This window comes from Engraulis encrasicolus, chromosome 5 (genome assembly GCF_034702125.1).
Source record: "Engraulis encrasicolus isolate BLACKSEA-1 chromosome 5, IST_EnEncr_1.0, whole genome shotgun sequence".
Taxonomy (NCBI): Eukaryota; Metazoa; Chordata; class Actinopteri; order Clupeiformes; family Engraulidae; genus Engraulis; species Engraulis encrasicolus.
This window is the reverse complement of record NC_085861.1, coordinates 23,779,097-23,796,306: the sequence shown is the minus strand read 5'-3', so window position 1 is coordinate 23,796,306 and position 17,210 is coordinate 23,779,097. Positions and strand designations below refer to the sequence as shown.

The 17,210-nt window shown below is 41.5% G+C and overlaps 1 protein-coding gene and 1 long non-coding RNA gene across 2 annotated transcripts; both read left to right on the top strand.

Annotated features, from left to right (window-relative positions):
• Nucleotides 1-340: 340 nt before the first annotated feature.
• On the top strand, nucleotides 341-5,282 carry LOC134448423 (uncharacterized). Its single transcript, XR_010034763.1, has 7 exons — nucleotides 341-639; nucleotides 2,168-2,278; nucleotides 2,370-2,470; nucleotides 2,746-2,856; nucleotides 2,954-3,028; nucleotides 3,705-3,796; nucleotides 5,135-5,282. It is a non-coding gene; the product is annotated as an uncharacterized LOC134448423 (long non-coding RNA).
• A 5,991-nt stretch (nucleotides 5,283-11,273) lies between these two features.
• On the top strand, nucleotides 11,274-17,018 carry LOC134449159 (urokinase plasminogen activator surface receptor-like). The gene is made up of 5 exons (XM_063198966.1): nucleotides 11,274-11,357; nucleotides 12,322-12,441; nucleotides 12,901-13,044; nucleotides 14,843-14,959; nucleotides 16,457-17,018. The coding sequence occupies exons 1-5, from the start codon at nucleotides 11,312-11,314 to the stop codon at nucleotides 16,666-16,668; spliced, it is 639 nt and encodes a 212-aa protein (XP_063055036.1). The 5' UTR covers nucleotides 11,274-11,311; the 3' UTR covers nucleotides 16,669-17,018.
• Nucleotides 17,019-17,210: the final 192 nt, after the last annotated feature.

Genomic DNA, 17,210 nt, shown 5'->3' with positions numbered 1-17,210 from the left:
ATAATATAACATAATTAGTGGTGGGCCGTTATCGGCGTTAACGTGCTGCGATAATGTGAGACTCTTGTCGCGCGATAAAGAAAATATCGCACGTTAATCTATTCTGAAAATATAGGTTTGGAGTTTGGGTATGCACGTCACCATAGCGTTTAATTGACAGACGCTTTTAGACTGCGCTCCAGTCGCTTCTCCTCTCTCCACCTGTTGTTTCAGCAGACCTACTAAATATGAAGTGTTTGCATGCTGAAAACATTAATCCCTCTGCCGTGGTAGTTGTTGTTTGAGTGCTTTTTCATAAGTGGTAGACTAAAGAGACGTTATTGTTTGAGGTGAAGCATACACTCTAAAAAGAGCTGGGTTATTACTTTGACTAAACCCCTGGGTCAATTGCTTTTCTATGAAAAATGGGTTAAATATAACCCATATTGGGTCATTTTCCGTACCCATTACCTGGGTTATTCGCTAGACCCACATCAGCACCCAGGCCCTGGGTCATTTCAACCCTGTAATCTAAGTTATCTTGTCAAGATATTTGAATTTTGAATTTTACCGCCCGGTCGCCATTGCCAAAACGGCTACCAGTAGACTACCAACGTCCAGAAGAAAGGACACCGGATGGCATGTGAAAGCATTGTTTCGGTAAGTGTGCGCCTTTTATTACATATAAACTTGCCATATTGCTTTTCGCGGTGTAAATATGCGTCAGCTGTGAGTTCCTGTTTGTGGCGAGTATATTAAGGCACATTTCATAGAAAGCTATACCCATTTCGAATAGGAGGAAACGGTAACTACTCTTTTAAGGGCAAGGAGCAAATGAATAAGCACTTTGTCATAACTGCAGCGGTTTGCTATCCTGTGGTGGATTTGGGAATATATTTGCTACATTTCATTGGAAAGTGTTCGTCCAGGTTCTGTCAGTTAGCTAATAACCAAAACTCTACGGTAAGGTAAGTCATAATGTTAGCCCCTCTGGGATTCATTTGGTTGCTATTTCGCATAGCTAATAACGGCTGGTTGGCTGTCAGTGGTTGGGCAGATTCTTTTTAGGTAGAGGGCTAAGTGTGTCTACTCAACGATAAATTGAGGTTCAGTACACAGTGAGGCGATATACTTTCTATACGGGCTGTGATACTACTAGCCTAATGCAGGACGCAACTGACACAAATCTGAGAAATTAGCTAACTATATCTAGCCGCTACCTGGCTCCACTCGACCTAGAATTCAGTTCATAACGACAGCATTTTCGTTTGGGGTCCGCAAGCTGGCATCTGGAGACTGTCTTCGGTTTCCACAAGTGTCATGTTAGTTCTACATACTGTAGGGGAGTCGACGGGCTTTCTTCTTTTTCTGTGTCAACTAGAACTAGTTTTATAAGAGCAAGTGCTTGTGTTGTGTGACTTCTCCTGACTCCTGCGATATTCTTCCGAGCTCAGCTCACTGCGACTTGCACCTTTCACAAGTCCGAACTCTGATAGGCAGAGGGAAGGATAGCTCGCGCATGAAATATTACCGGTATGTTAGGTGTGGTAAGTCGCATCGTGTGTTCGGGCAGCTTGCCTGTGCAAGAAAATGTTGTCGCGACAATTGTTTATTGTTTGTGTGTCAACTGGCGTTTCTTATCTCGTAGCCTATGTGCTTTGCTTGCTTGGTTGGAGTCGTAGCTCTACCACAGATTCTGTAAGAGACTTATAAGGGCTGTGGCTCTACTACGTAGCTGTTTGATAAATGCGGATGAAGGCTACGCGTGGAAAACGTGTTTACATTCACCAGTCGTTGTGTTCCAAAATTACGGAGGGAATAGTTATCCAATTTCTTTCATTCACGAGCAGGGAGGTGTTGTTGCTTTGTTGACGCTACAGGGAAGTTTCCTGGTTTAAAGAAAGTTGTGGCTATAGGCAACAGCTACTTCAACAAGCTTTGCATGAAATCGTGTGTGTGTGTAACTTAGTTCTAGTGTGAGTGTGTGATATTGTACTCTGCAGTATTTACGAAGAGACTGGTTGGTTTATAGTTTTGTTTATGTAAATGAAAAATGTAAAGTTGTGTGTAGTAGTGAGACAAAAGCCTTTCATACATTTATTTAAGGTTGTCTGTTGTCTGTTTGAATGTGTGTCTGCAAAGCTCTGAAAACGTTTTGTCATTTTTTGTCTCTTCTGCTCTGGATAAGGTGGACTTCTCTCCTCTGACCTGTTACCAAGACAGCTGGGTGTGTAGGAAACTGGAACTAAGTCACTGAAGAAGTAAACCGATGAAAACCGATTTGGATTGTCTGAGAGATGTAAGTCAGTGAGTTCAGGATAAATGTGTATCAACTGTATTGTAGGCTTATTACTTGAACAATAAAATCACAACAACTGCTTATTTTTCAGCTGTAGGACACAAGTAAGAGGAGAAGAATGCTGCTCAGCTGGGTCGGCGTCGGCCACACTACTTATTCAAGAAGCCCTTGGATATCATCGGCATGTATGAAGTAAGTTTTTAATGTCATGCACAACAGCAGGCGTGAATGCGCTCGCACACGCGTGCGTGCGCACACACACACACACACACACACACACACACACACACAAACAATGAGAGCTGGCCTGATATTGTTCTTTGATGCTGTGAATGTGTATGGAATGACTACTGTCTGGTGTCACTTCAGACAATTTTGCTACGGTTTACTGTATGTTCTGTCTATCTGTCTGCCAAACTCTCTAACTTGTTGTCTGTCTTTTTGTCTTCCTCTTTGGGCACCGGCAGGCACAGTCATTCCGGTAGTCCGTTCCTCGATGGACGTGATGACCTGGCACCAAAACCGCTTAAAGTGTATGGAGCTGTGTCTGCATCGAGGAAAGAACGCGGCACTGAAATGTGAGTGTATGATCCAAGAATTGTAAACATGTGTACCAGTTGTACTATATATTTCAAAGTAAAATCCCAATTACTCATAGTTCTTTTTCTGCTGTAGGACAAGAGGACTACTGCTCTACTGGGTCTGTGACACTACTTATCCGAGGAGTCCTCAAACATCAGGATGTAGGAAGTAAGATCTTTTTATGTCATGCATAACAGCCCATGCGTGCACACACACACACACACACACACACCACACATATGCTCATACACACATGCGGACACATGCGCATGCACAGCCCCACTCTACACCACACACAGATAAACACACACAACCTTAAAGGGACACTGTGTGAGATTTTTAGTTGTTTATTTCCAGAATTCATGCTGCCCATTCACTTATGTTACCTTTTTCATTAATACTTACCACCAGCATCAAGTTCTAAGTATTCATTATGACTTTAAAAAATTGCATTTTTCATACATGAAAAGGGGGATCTTCTCCATGGTCCGCCATTTTGAATTTCCAAAAATAGCCATTTTTAGCTGCAAAAATGACTACTTGGACCATGCTAGAAAATATCTGTTTATTACTTTGTAAACTTTCATGCAAAGATCAAATTTTGCAATAGGCAGCCCAGTTTCAACGAGCAGCATAGTTGCAGTACCTTTTTTGACCATTTCCTGCACAGTGTCCCTTTAAAGGAAAATCCCTACTAGTTTCAACATCCAATTACATTGTTCTCACTACCACTGGCTTGTCAGGACCCAACAACGCAGTTCAGGATAAATGTGTATGTCAGCTGTATTGTAGGCCTATTACTTTAACAATAAAATCACAATAACTGCTTATTTTTTGGCTGTAGGACACAAGTAAAAGGAGAAGAATGCTGTTCAGCTGGGTCGGCGGCCACACTACTTATTCAAGAAGCTCTTGGATATCATCGGCATGTATGAAGTAAGTTTTTTTATATCAATGCACAACAGCAGGCGTTAATGCACACACACACTCACACACACACACAATGAGGCCTGATATTGTTCTTTGGTTCTGTGAATGTGTATGGAATGCCTACTGTGTGGTGTCACTTAAGACAATTTTGCTACGGTTTACTGTATGTTCTGTCTATTTGTTTGCCAAACTCTCAAACTTGTTGTCTTTTTTTTGTCTTCCTCTTTGGGCACCGGTAGGCACAGTCATTCCGGTGCAGTCAAGTCAGAAATAACATTTTATATACCAGTGTGTGTGTGTGTGTGTGTGTATATATATATATATATATATATATATACACACACACTACAGCACTAACCAAAATAATAAGTGATCTTAGGCTCAGCACTGCCGCAAACAAAGTTTCAGCACTTATCCTCCTCGACCTCAGTGCCGCCTTTGACACGATAGACCACAACATACTAATTGACCGCCTTGAATCTTGGGTAGGCTTGTCCGGTCACGTCTTAGAGTGGTTCAAAACATATATTACAGGAAGGCAGTTTTTTGTCACCATCGGAGAATACGTCTCAAACAAGTATGATGTGCCTTTTGGAGTTGCTCAGGGTAGTTGCTTGGGCCCTCTCCTCTTCTCTCTATATATGTTGCCCCTGGGCTCCATCATCAGAGAGCACAATGTTGATTTTCATAGCTATGCCGATGACACTCAACTATATATCTCTGTCGAGCCTAGTCAAACCACTGGCATTCATGCCTTGACTAAATGCATGTCTGCCATCACAGATTGGATGAACAGTAACTTCCTAAAATTAAATGAGGATAAAACCGAAGTGTTGCTCATTGGGCCTAAGAAAAAACGTGCAAAACTCCACTCAAGCCTAGGGTGACTAAGCATACACATTAAAGATAAGGTTACTAGCCTAGGTGTGGTCATAGACTCGGATTTGAGCTTTGAGCCTCACATCAACAAGATAACAAAATCTGCTTTTTTCCATCTTAGAAATGTCAACAAAGTGCGCGGCTTGGCCCCCGACAAGACGCTGAGAAAACTTATTCATGCCTTTTTCACCAGTAGGATAGACTACTGCAATGCTCTCTTCTCTGGTCTCCCAAAAAAAAATAATTGACAAATTGCAAACTCATTCAAAATTCTGCGGCAAGACTCCTAACAAGAACCAGAATGAGAGAGCACATCTCTCCTGTCTTTGCAGACCTGCACTGGTTACCTGTCTCATACAGAATCGACTTTAAGATTCTGCTCACAGTATTTAAAGCATTAAATGGACTTGCCCCTAGTTATATCTCAGACATGCTCTCTTTTTATGCCCCTGCTCACGCTCTCAGGTCCACTGATGCCAAGCTGCTAAGGACCCCCACCCCCCCGCAGAAGAAGATCGGCGACGCCGCGTTTGCCTGCTATGCGCCCAAGAGATGGAACGCCCTCCCCATCGAGATCCGATCAGCCACCTCCGTCGACTCCTTCAAGAAGCAGCTGAAGACCCACCTCTTTCATCCTTGCCAACTCCTAGCTGCCAAGGCGCCATAGTGTCCCAGCTGCCGCAGCGCCCTTACTACTCGCAACCAGCCCTGGCAGGGGGCTCCCCTAGGTGGCCGCTGGTCTCTGCCTGAGGTTTCTTCCTGACTATAGGGGGTCTTTTTTCTCAGACCTCACTCAGCTTTTTTTCCCCCCTTACAAACCATGAATCAAGCGAAAGGGAGTTTTTCTTCACCCCTGATGCCACCAGGGGCCGCACCTGAGCGCCCAATCTCTGTGTGACTATCTATGACTTATGATAGGCCCAGCCACTATGGACCTTACACATCTAAGAATCCTGGTCCTAACCTACCTTGACCTTATGACTCTACATTCTCTGTCTATCTCTTCTTCCTCTGCCTTCCTGCTATATATATATATATATATATATATATATATATATATATATATATATATATATATATATATATATATATATATATATATATATATATATACAGTATATCACGAAAGTGAATACACCCCTCACCGTTTTGCAGATTTTTGTGTATATCTTTTCATAGGAAAGCATTACAGAAATTTAACTTTGACACAATGATTAGTGACCTTTTAACAACATATTTAACCGCTTAAATTTCTTGTTCACTCAGAAAAAAACAAAACAGCCATTAATGTTTGAACATGTACTCACAAAAGTGAGTACACCCCAGATTAAAATCCGGTAGAGAAGGGGCTATGTTGGCTCGAATCGTCTCGAAATGAAAAGGGATGACAAGGGAGGTCATCAGTGTGCGTTTCAACCTTTCTTTGCATTGAACTTTTAAATTTTGAGTCTGCATCTGGCTTACATAGATTGGTGTGAGATTTGAATGCAATCCTATGGAGAATATCATGATCTGCTTCAGTAGTCCTTTTAACCCCTTTTAGCAGAGCCTATGTTTTAACTTTACTGTCACCAATATTGTAGTGACTGAGTTTTAACCTGTTACTTAAGGCTCTTGGTAATGTCGTAGCAATGTTGCTGTGATGTAGTTGAGTCTTTTCGGTCATGAGTGATCAGTCTTGCTGATAACCCATCTTTGCAAAGAGGCTACAAAGATGCATGTAAATTCAATTAAGGTTTTATTGCTTCAATGCTATGTAAGGGTTAACGTTCGGCGAGAAGGTCGCTACCGTGGAATAGCAGCACGACAGAGAGAATCTTTAGACCCCGACGCGGAGCGGAGGGGTCTTGTTCTCTCTGAAGTGCTGCTATTCCACAAAGCGACCGACTCGCCGAAAGTTAACCCGCTTATTATATGGATATACTTAAATGATTCACACATGCGGGGCCATTTCTTTAGACCTATTTAATGTTAAGATTGTTGCTGCGCAAAACAAAACAGTGCCGTTGTGGAACACCGCTAGGCAACAGCTAGGTAGGCTAGCCAGGACAACAGGTGTTGTCTATCACAGCAGCCGATTAGAGTGACAAAAGACCGGACCCCCTGCGGAGTGATATGAAACATTCGCTTTAGCCACTGACTTGTATACAAGCCAGTGGCTTTAGCAGTGAACGTCTTGTTGCCATTGACAGCGGTAACCAGGACAACGGGTGCTGTCTATCACAGCAGCTGATTAGAGTCTTGTTGAAAAGTCGCTTTAGCAGTGAAAAGTCTTGTTGCCATTGACAGCGGTCTGTTATAGACCAACCCGTCCGTTATCGAAAAATAACAGACGTCCGAACGTTGGGGAGTCCCGTTGAAATGAATGGAGCATTCGACAGATGACGTCACAACCATGTAATAAGATGTGTTAATGCTACACTGCTGTGATTTGCATCTTTATAGTATACTTTTATGAAATGTATTGTTAATTATCTACATTGTTCAGCAATAAAAAAAGAGATCTGAAATATTATGCATTCTTGTATTTTGTTTTTTAAATTGATCTCAATTGTATTGGTAAACAATTCTGGTATATTTCACCTTAATGTACTAATGTAAAGTCATAATTGTTTTTTGTAAATCTCCTTGCAATTTAAATACCCAGTATTGGGTTAAAGTATGAACCCAACAAAGAAGTCAATATGACCCAATAATGTGGTAGTAGGTCTGACCCATGTAATGGGTTCTTTTAACACAGCAATTTGGTCAGAATGACCCATTTAGTTGGTTTAGAGGAATGACCCAATCTGAGGGTTAAAATATTTTAACCCAGGCAAAGGGTAGGCCCAATACTGAACCAGGGCCTGGGTCAGAAAATAACCCAATTTGGGTTGTTTTTGACCCAGCCTTTTTAAGAGTGTAGAGAGACATTATTGTGTGTGAGTAGCTACCAGCCCGACATAGCCTACATTTCCTCACGCATTGCATAGAATACATAAACAACTTCCAGAAATCTTGCCTGTGCTATAATTGCAAAACATTCCGTGTGATAGTCCTATGCATTTTGCAATTCAAGATTGTCAAACTGAAACTGTCAATATCTACTCTTGCTGAATGTTTGTGTTGCAATCGCGCACATTTGCGATTCAGTGAGATATTCTCATGTCCGACGGTAATAAACCTCGCGGTTGTCGCGCTTGACTTTTTTTTTGCAAACTGAATTCATGTCGAGTTGTAACTCATCTGGCATTCTAAGAGAACAACTGTCAAATCGCCGTGTGCCAGTGCTGTAGGTTCTAGATAGGCATATCCAGTAGCCTGGCTCTGCTGAGGGCTGCTGACTGTTGCTGTGTTCCATTATTCACCCTCTGTACTGTGTACCTTGTTTGAGTGCAGTGAAGTACCCTTTCCACCCTCCGCAATTCACGAGGCGAGTACATTCCGATTCCCGTTCTGTCTGATACACTTAACGGAAATGACGGTTGGTCGCGTGACATCCGAGTTTACCAACTGCCAATATGCAATTCAACACGGAAGGCACTGTTCCTTATGCTAACACTTTTTAAAGTTACCCCTGCCTCTAATACACATGGCGATTGTCTTTGGAATCAAAACTATGCTGTTATCACAGAGATTCAACCGTTTGACAGATCTGACACTCAACTACGTCACAAACATGGCGGCCGTTGAGTGCGAAAAGTGTACAGTAACACCACACTTCGAAAAATGGCCGTTTTGGGGGCGTTATCCGGGTAATTTACAGTACACTTTACCCTCGCGATTAGAAATGGAACGCCCTGCGTACCCAAACAGGAAAGGGCGTTAAGTACGGGTAATGGAACACAGCATGTGCCTACTACGCGCAGAGCTCCTCCCTCTCTTAAAGGAGCCGCTGCTCCTTTTAACAGTCAGTGGCAGATTTTCTCTCTCTCTCTCTCTCTCTCTCTCTCTCTCTCTCTCTCTCTCTCTCTCTCTCTCTCTCTCTCTCTGCCCATTAGAAATGCTGAATTGTTGAGGTAATATTGTTTAAATAGCCTAAATGTTTGATAGATTTATCTGTATTTGCCTCTACAACTTATAGCGCTGTTCATTTTGAAATTTCAGTATTAGTATATCTTATTATTATTATTACAGTATTCAGTATATCTTATAACTGTAAATGCTTTCTAACATATTGGACACACTTTACACATATTGCTGTGATTTTTTCATCTCCAAGTATCAACATGACAATTTTTTGAAGATGAGATGCATTTTGGAAAAAAAGATGAGCTCTGGTCTAATGCGCCATCTGTCTTAAGAAACCCCAAGGTTTTTTTCGGCATTATTTCGCTATCGTGCCTATTCTGAATGAGCCATTTTGATATAGATTAATCTAGATTAATCTAGATTAATTTCATAATTACAGTGAGATTAATCTAGATTAAAAAAATTAATCTATGCCCACCCCTAAATATAATATAATATAATATAATATAATATAATATAATATAATATAATATAATATGCTATAGGGCCTAATAATTAGAATTGTTAGGCCTATTAACTGGTCCATGCATGCATGCTATGCAAAGAACAGATTTACTGATCTGAGGAATGGCATAGCCTATAGTAGGCCTATATTTAGCCTACCATGCAGAAACACCAAGCACAGTGTTGTGGAAGGGCACAAATGTAAGCTACACAAGAGCAAAATATTTTCGTCTTTAATCTGGAGGGACTTCTTCATATCATATAGGCCTATCTGTGGAGGTCGCCGTCCAAATTGATGCGCAAAGTAGATAGCGTAAAGTCATTGCCAAGTTCGCCTGTCCTCAGGTCATGGATGTGGAATAACACCTCTTCTGGAATATTTGCTTATAAAAATATCCACTAGAAAGCACACACATATAGGCCTATGTGTAGCTACAGAAGGGGCTACGACTTCCTTTCATGCCGTTTAATAGTGAGTTGTTTAAAATACAAACGGGCGCAAGGTGAGACGGGCACCTTCGAAGGGACATGCAATGGGATGCTTTTGTGCAGTCTGGAAGGCTACTGGGCTACTGCGCGTTTTTTAAGAACGGTTTGACAGTCGGGAACAACAGCACAAGAAACATGGAGGAATATTAAGGTATGAAGACATAGGCCTACAGGCAAATCAGAAAACAATTTTAACCAAACATTATTAATGCCGTCCTTGTCTTATCACTGCGCTAATCAGTCCTGAGACTTTCACAAGAGTAAGACAGACTGACGTGTTTTCCTCTCGCTTTAGTCATTTTAATGTCCATTACTACTAAGTATTGTACTAATGACAGATCGCAAAACAGGTCAGTTGAGATGAACTTCGCTACTTTATTTTCACGTGAAGGTTTCCAGTGACATTTCCGAACGCACGCTGATGTCCCGGTAGCTCGCTGTCACTCCTCTTCGCAAGACTAGCTCTATCAGATTCCTGGCTTGCGTGAGACACAGGTGACACGTGACACAGGTGCTTCATGGGTATTGTAGGCTCGCAAAATCGCATTGCATTGCTTTTGTAGCAAAGACGGTCCAAAGAAAAAAACTACAAAATGCGGTGCCTCATCATTCAGAATAGTAACGGACCCGCCAGAATGGCTAGTGAACCTTCGGTATCTACTAGCCAACGCCGACTTTCACCCGCATTTGGCTACCTGGCGGGTGTTAGTGTTAAGCCCTGCTACTCGCACATGTGGGCCCTTTTTATTACGTTGGCTCAAACTATTTTTTAGACTCATTGGCTTACTGCCACACTACTTGCATTGGCTGCTTCCAAGGGGCTTTCACTTCATGCAGCAAATGGGGTTGTGAAAGACTGACTGAAAAACCTAGGCTAGAGATGCAGCAGATCCTGATTTTTAGGTAACTGCCGGATACCGGATCCTGTGAAAAACCCTATTATCCTGCCGGATCCGGAACCGGATCTTGGATCCTGTGCATCTCTACTGATTATGCACAACAGATACGTACCTCTATGCTCAGTCTCTCAATGGCAGCAGGGTAAAGTTCAGTACACACGTGCGCGCCGCGCACACACGTACGCGCACGCACACATACACACACGCACACATACACACACATGCACACGCACACATACACACACACACCTGGAATATTAAAGCATAAAATAAGAATAAATAGGAGACGAAATACAAGAGTCTTGGGCATTTTTATTAGGTTAGTGAAGATGTTACAATGCCTCAGCCTCACCTCACCTCACCGCAGAAGAAAACAAATAGGCCTATTGTGAAAGAAAACAAATTCCTAGATTAATTTGATAGGTACAAAACTCGTATATCTAGTCGTTTCTGATTGCAAATGATACAAGAAACTCGTGCCAGTGGTGAAGGCATGAACAAAGACATCACAAAATCACAATAGCAGGAGTTTGGAATGTGAAAATTGATCAGTCTAGACGCTGTGCATTTACAGAGGCTGCAAATGAAACCCAAGCATTTTGACATCGTGCCTACTTTCTATTAACTTTGGCAGTTAGCAATCTGATCTGATATTCCTCATTCTGAAACAGCAAAACGGACCAGTTTAACCAGTTATTGCAATGAAAAAATGTTATATAGACACACCTTCAAATGACAGGTACATATGCCGACTGATAGCCTATACAAACATAGACTCATCCTTCCATTTACCATCAACATGTCTCGTCAAATAATTTCCATAATGTTCCTGCTTTTCAGTCAAGGTAAGAAGTATGTGACAATGAAGATGTGTATTGCATTCGGAATTTAGTAATACATTATTTTACAGGTCCTTTTATCACATACAGTACGGTAACCTAACAACATGCTTACACTGACTGTATCACTAACAACCCTAACCAAATGAAAAATGGAATTAGCTTAGGCCAGCAGCCAGCAACTCTTTGCTGCTGTCTCCGTTATTTGGTTAATTTGAACTATGTATCAACCGGCTTTAAAAAGGTTGTTTATGAGCATGTCTATATCTGTTCTTGAAACCATCCTCAGCATTTGTCTTCAAAAGTATGCATCTCATCAAGTAGTTTGAAAGCGAAATTAGTTTCCTGTCATGTTTTGTTTGGCATCTTGTGAATGAAAGAAAAAAATATTCCCAAAATGCTACATAAAGCATAATAGAAGCCATTGGCTGTGGCCCCATTGAGATGCTTGTCTCAGCATCTCTCCAATCGTTGAACAATAACTAAATGGAGGTGTAAACCCTGCCCGTGTTTAAAACTACCTTACTCTTCAACCAAGTTAATGCATTAATTAGGGAAGTCAATCATGTTAACAGCAGATAGAATCAAACTGTTTTTTGGTTTTCAACTTTGGAATGCTGGTTCCACAATCTTTCAGTTTTTCATCAGCTTGTAAGAGGTTGACAAGTTCTTCAGAATTTACTGCTTTCTCTATGGGCTGCAAACACATTGCACACAGCTACGCAAGTTCTGAAGAGTCGGCTGTCTGCATTTTGATGAACCAAAGAGAGGAGGTAGTTAGCGTTAAAACAAATGATTTCACTCATTACCTGATCTACTATGACTAATGGTGTGTGTGTGTGTGTGTGTGTGTGTGTGTGTGTGTGTGTGTGTGTGTGTGTGTGTGTGTGTGTGTGTGTGTGTGTGTGTGTGTGTGTGTGTGTGTGTGTGTGTGTGGATGCATGTGTACATGCGTGAACTTCATCTCCAGCTGAGGGACTGTCGTGCATCACCTGCAGCAGCACATCTGGGTCTTGCAGTGGATCCTCACAGTCGTGTGTGTCCTCTGCTCTCGACACATGCAGCAGTATGACCACCACCATTTCCGCATGTGAGAGTTTGCAACTGAAGCCCTGAGACGAAGAACCATACAAGTCCACATTTTCACATTTTGAACAGAGGCCTATGTTTTTTTTAATTTGCAGTTGGAACATTGCATTTCTTATTTAGATTTTTCTTGAAGTCAGAAAACAAATTGCTTCTTAATTATGATAATGTAAGATTTTTTAATGTCAATGTTAAAAATTAATGTTACCAGGTATTTACAATTCTGGACATTTACAATTTTTTGGACTTGTATGGTTTTTCATGGATTCATTACTGTCATAAAACCATGCACTGGTATATGACCTACTCATACAACATACAAAATATCAACTTATAGTGTTTTCCACAGTTTAACTCATAATACATTAGTTGTAGGCTAAGTTGGTTGGTATTAAGGGTTAAGAAAACCACAATATCCAACCACTATATTATACTATGTTTCTCATGGGCTTGTTATTTTCAGTGGGCACACAAACTGAAGTGAACACGAAAAGCTGCTTCAATTCATCACGGTGCATCAATGCCTCCCTGAACGTTGGAACTGCAAGAGTCACCTTGAGCACATTGTGCTGCAACACGGACAACTGCAACACCCAGACCCCTCCAGGTACATTAGTGCACTCACACCCAAGCCTTTAGAAGTACGATATTACATCATTATTACTCCAGCTGTAAATAATTGAAGATGATCTTAGTGGTGTCAGGGATCCCTAGAGGGGGTCCTTTGAAATTGTAACTTTGCATTGACAGAATATTCATGAAAAATTAAATGGATTTGTTGACTTTGTTAGCTTTCATGTTATTGTTTCTTGCTATTGCTGCTTATTGTTGCTATTATTGTGGATGTCATTTTTGGATAAAACATTTTTAGTCAGCTAAAACGTATAAAAATATTGAGGCTGAACAGGCTGCCTCAATGTTCCCAAACATCAACTGTGTCCTTGTCAAGTAGTAAGCATGCTTCACACAGTACGTAATGCTGATGATGCAATCTCTCACTATCTCTCCTTCCTCATCGGTCGATCACATTTGTTCCTTGTCTTTGTACAAATGCAAAGTCCATGTGGTTGCACACATGAGGAAATTTTGGTTTATACAAATCAGATATCTATGTGGTTATATGTGGTGTCAACAATGATCGATTCAGCGATCCAATCCAATGCGGGGCATGGACGATCCAGAATCGATCCGGCAAGTTCCAGAATCGATCCGGCAATTTTTTTAAGTTTCAATTACTTCCATGGATATTTCGGGAGCAAATGAATGTTAAATTAAATAAAAGCACTTCAAAACATTGCAAGACTGATATAGATTGATACAGAAAACAGCCAATAAATTGGTGCTCAGTATCTGACTACTTGTATTGTCTCATCATGACTGATTAAACATTTGCTTTGCTTTCAGTAGAAATGTAATGCATTGCAATGCATGGTAGAATTGAATCGGATCGAATCGAATCGAATTGCTACCTCCCGAATCGTGATCGAATCAGATCGTGAGGGACAGTGCCAATCCACACCACTAGTGGTTATAGGCATGAGGAAACACTCTTTGTAAAAAAATGAGAGTTCTGTGTGGTTATGCACGTGAAGTACATTTCAAACTAGTTCCTCCTGTCAAACAAAGGAGATACGCACTCCGCGCTTCTAAATTAACAATCTGGTGCAACCAGAGCAGGACTAAAACATAAGCAAAAAGGGGAAAGAAATCTGGTGCCACACGGATGTCTATTTTCTGTAATTTATTTTTTAGTGCAGTGAGACTAACGTTTCGACATGCGTCTCACTGCACTAAAAAATAAATTACAGAAAATAGACATCCGTGTGGCACCAGATTTCTTTCCCCTTTTTAGTTCCTCCTGTCCTCGCCTCTTGCTTGTGGTGTCCTGCTTCGCTGATGCACCGCCTTCATGGGGGAAGGTGTGTCAAGGCTTTTACTCATTCTACATCCCAATTGCAAACAAGACAATCTGGGGTGAGTTTCTCAAAAGGGAAGTTGTTAGCCTGTTAGAAACTTCGGTAGTTGCCAATGGGAAAATGCATTGAAAGCAAAGAAGTAGCTAATGTAGTAAGCAACTTTGGTTTCGAGAAATTCACCCCAGAGTTGTAAAAAGTAGAAGTAGAAGTATTTATATGTGATCGCAACACTGCTGGTAGGACATTACATGGTTTCAACTTTGTAATATGACACTACTAGTGTTGTGATTACATCTGTAAGAGTACTTCTACTTCTACTTTATGCAACTCTGGAGAAAATTACCTTTGAATTGTGCTTTTGTGAGATATTGTGTAAAATTTCTATCATCAGTGACACCTGGCTTTGTATCGCAAGGCCACAAGCAAAAATGAGAGGGCAGGTTTGAATTGAGATGGACCCATGAAGAAAGTTTATGGTTTATGTTCCAGCTATTGGAAATAGTGGCTCCAACGGGAGGCAGTGTTTCACCTGCAACCTGTTTGGACAGCTCTGTTCATCAAGGATCGACTGTGTCGGTGATGAGGACCGCTGCATCTCAGCCACAGGTGAGAACACATTCAGAGACAGAGGTGAAGTCAAAGGAGCCTACACACACTATGTCAGGGCTGGGCTGGGACCATAAACCGGCCTGGGACATTTTTGGCATAGACTAGCCCCTCACTCCCACCCCCAGTGGTGTAGTCTACGTACAACGCGGGGCTTCAGTATACCCACTTAAAATTGATTGATCCATTATTTAGAATAGCATAAATATATACAGTATACAGACTTCCAAAAATGCTCGAATATACAGTATAGCCACTTCAAAAAAGTAGACTACACCGCTGCCCACCCCCATACTCCTCTGAGCCCCACAATTATGATGGGCCTCAGTCCACTGTATATTAAGGATGCACTGATGGGCCACCCCATCTAAATTGTGGGCCCGTCTCTATACTAAGGGAAATTTTGAAACAAACAAACAAACAAAAAAACGAAAGTATCGGCCCCTGAGGACTGTCGGCCCACCGGGAAAATGCCCTGTATGCCAGATTACCAGTCCAGCCCTGCTCTACGTGACTTATCTGAAGAAAAAAAGTTGTCAAACTAGCTTCAAAATGAATGTCCTTATGTGCCACTAGGCTTGTTATTTCAGGCATATGACTTATGCAGTGATGGGCAACCACGATTCAGAAGCTACAATCCAGTGGCACATATTCCAAATGACCTGCTCTTATCCAATTAGATGGGCAACTGGAGGCCCGGGGGCCACATGCGGCCCGCCTCCTCACTCAATGCGGCCCATAGATAAAACAGTAGGCCTAATTTAAAAAAAAGAAATGATCATATATTTTTTTAAAGGACTACTGAATCAATCTGTTGTAATTATACTGTTGGGTAATAGAGTATTAAGTGTGGAGTATTCTATTCCTTCCAAACAATATGGGCAGTCATCAGCAATCAACTGCACCTCGAACTCTGCGAATTGCAGTCTGATCCGTGGTCATGTGGCCCTTCCATGGTGGCGATGAAAAAATGTGGCCCTCCTTACCATAAAAGTTGCCCATCCCTGAATTAGACTTATCACCTGGTTGAACTATACAGGTAAAAACAGGTCCTATGGAATATGTGGTACTGGGTTGTAGCTTCTAAATCCAGGTTGCTCATCACTACACATATATGTATTTGTGCATTTTGAATGCTAAATTATTATCCAACATAAAACTGACTTTATCCAGGTCAACAATGATGAACAGGCCCAGAGGATAGGGGAAAAGACATAAGCTTGAGGAAATGATTTACCATATTACAGTTCATTTAAGGTCCCCAAAAGAGGGCGCCATTTGGCCTTTAGACTAGATCATATTGTAGGCTTTTGATAGTCAATTTGAATACTTACTGTTTCAATATAGAGATATAATACTACTTTTAACTATTCTACACCCCATTGCAACTGTCTTTTTTTCTCTATGGTGTATTATTTAATATTGCTGCATAGTCTATGCTAATATTAGAGTTGAATCACACCTCTGTTTTTTTTTTTTTTTCATTTTTAAAACCAGTCACAACTGGTGGACAGAGCATTCAAGCGAGGGGTTGTGCCACCAGCAGCATCTGCACAGGGGACCTGTCATCAGAGTTGGGGTCAGTGGCTGCAGACGTGAGGTGCTGTGAGGGAAACCTGTGTAACGGAGCCTGGGGTGTGGGCCCGGGACCTGGGGCCAGCGTAGTCCTGCTGCTGTGGCCCGTGATGTCTGTCCTGCTCTTCCGCTAAGCCAGTGGTTCTCAACCCCATGACCTCATCATAACCCTCCCAATGTCCCTGTGACCTCATCATAAGCCTGCCAATGCCTCCTTAGCATTAAATAAATCAAATAAACTAATGCCATAAACTAATTTGCAACTGAGCACCCTCCAACCCCCAGCTGTCTCTTTTTTTCTTCATATTGACATGTTTTTTGCGTCTGTATTGTGTTTCATTTCTTTGTTACGAACGGTCTGTTTTGGTTTTAGATGTATGTTTGGGATTTTAATTTGTAATGCTTGTAAACACCTACCCTGCCTTTACATATATGTGCATGTATGTATATGTTCGCAATGTCCTGAAGAAATAAATGAATTTAATTGAATTGAATTTAATTTAATTTAATTCTCAATGCCCCCCAATGGCTCCGTAACGCCCCCTGGGGGGCTATAGAACACCCGTTGAGAAATTTCTACGCTAAGCCGAGCTGCTCCCCTCATCTCAGGGAGCATAGGCCTAGCATTTGTATTGACTTGTATTGTCATTTGGGTCTGTACTGCATCAATAAACAC

What these genes read in the sequence shown, in the direction of transcription:
- LOC134449159 (XM_063198966.1), top strand. Translation starts at nt 11,312, where the DNA reads ATGTCTCGTCAAATAATTTCCATAATGTTCCTGCTTTTCAGTCAAG. An exon ending in GTTCCTGCTTTTCAGTCAAG is followed by an intron (nt 11,358 to 12,321) that starts GTAAGAAGTATG and finishes CTTCATCTCCAG; the next exon opens with CTGAGGGACTGTCGTGCATC. An exon ending in CAACACCCAGACCCCTCCAG is followed by an intron (nt 13,045 to 14,842) that starts GTACATTAGTGC and finishes TTTATGTTCCAG; the next exon opens with CTATTGGAAATAGTGGCTCC.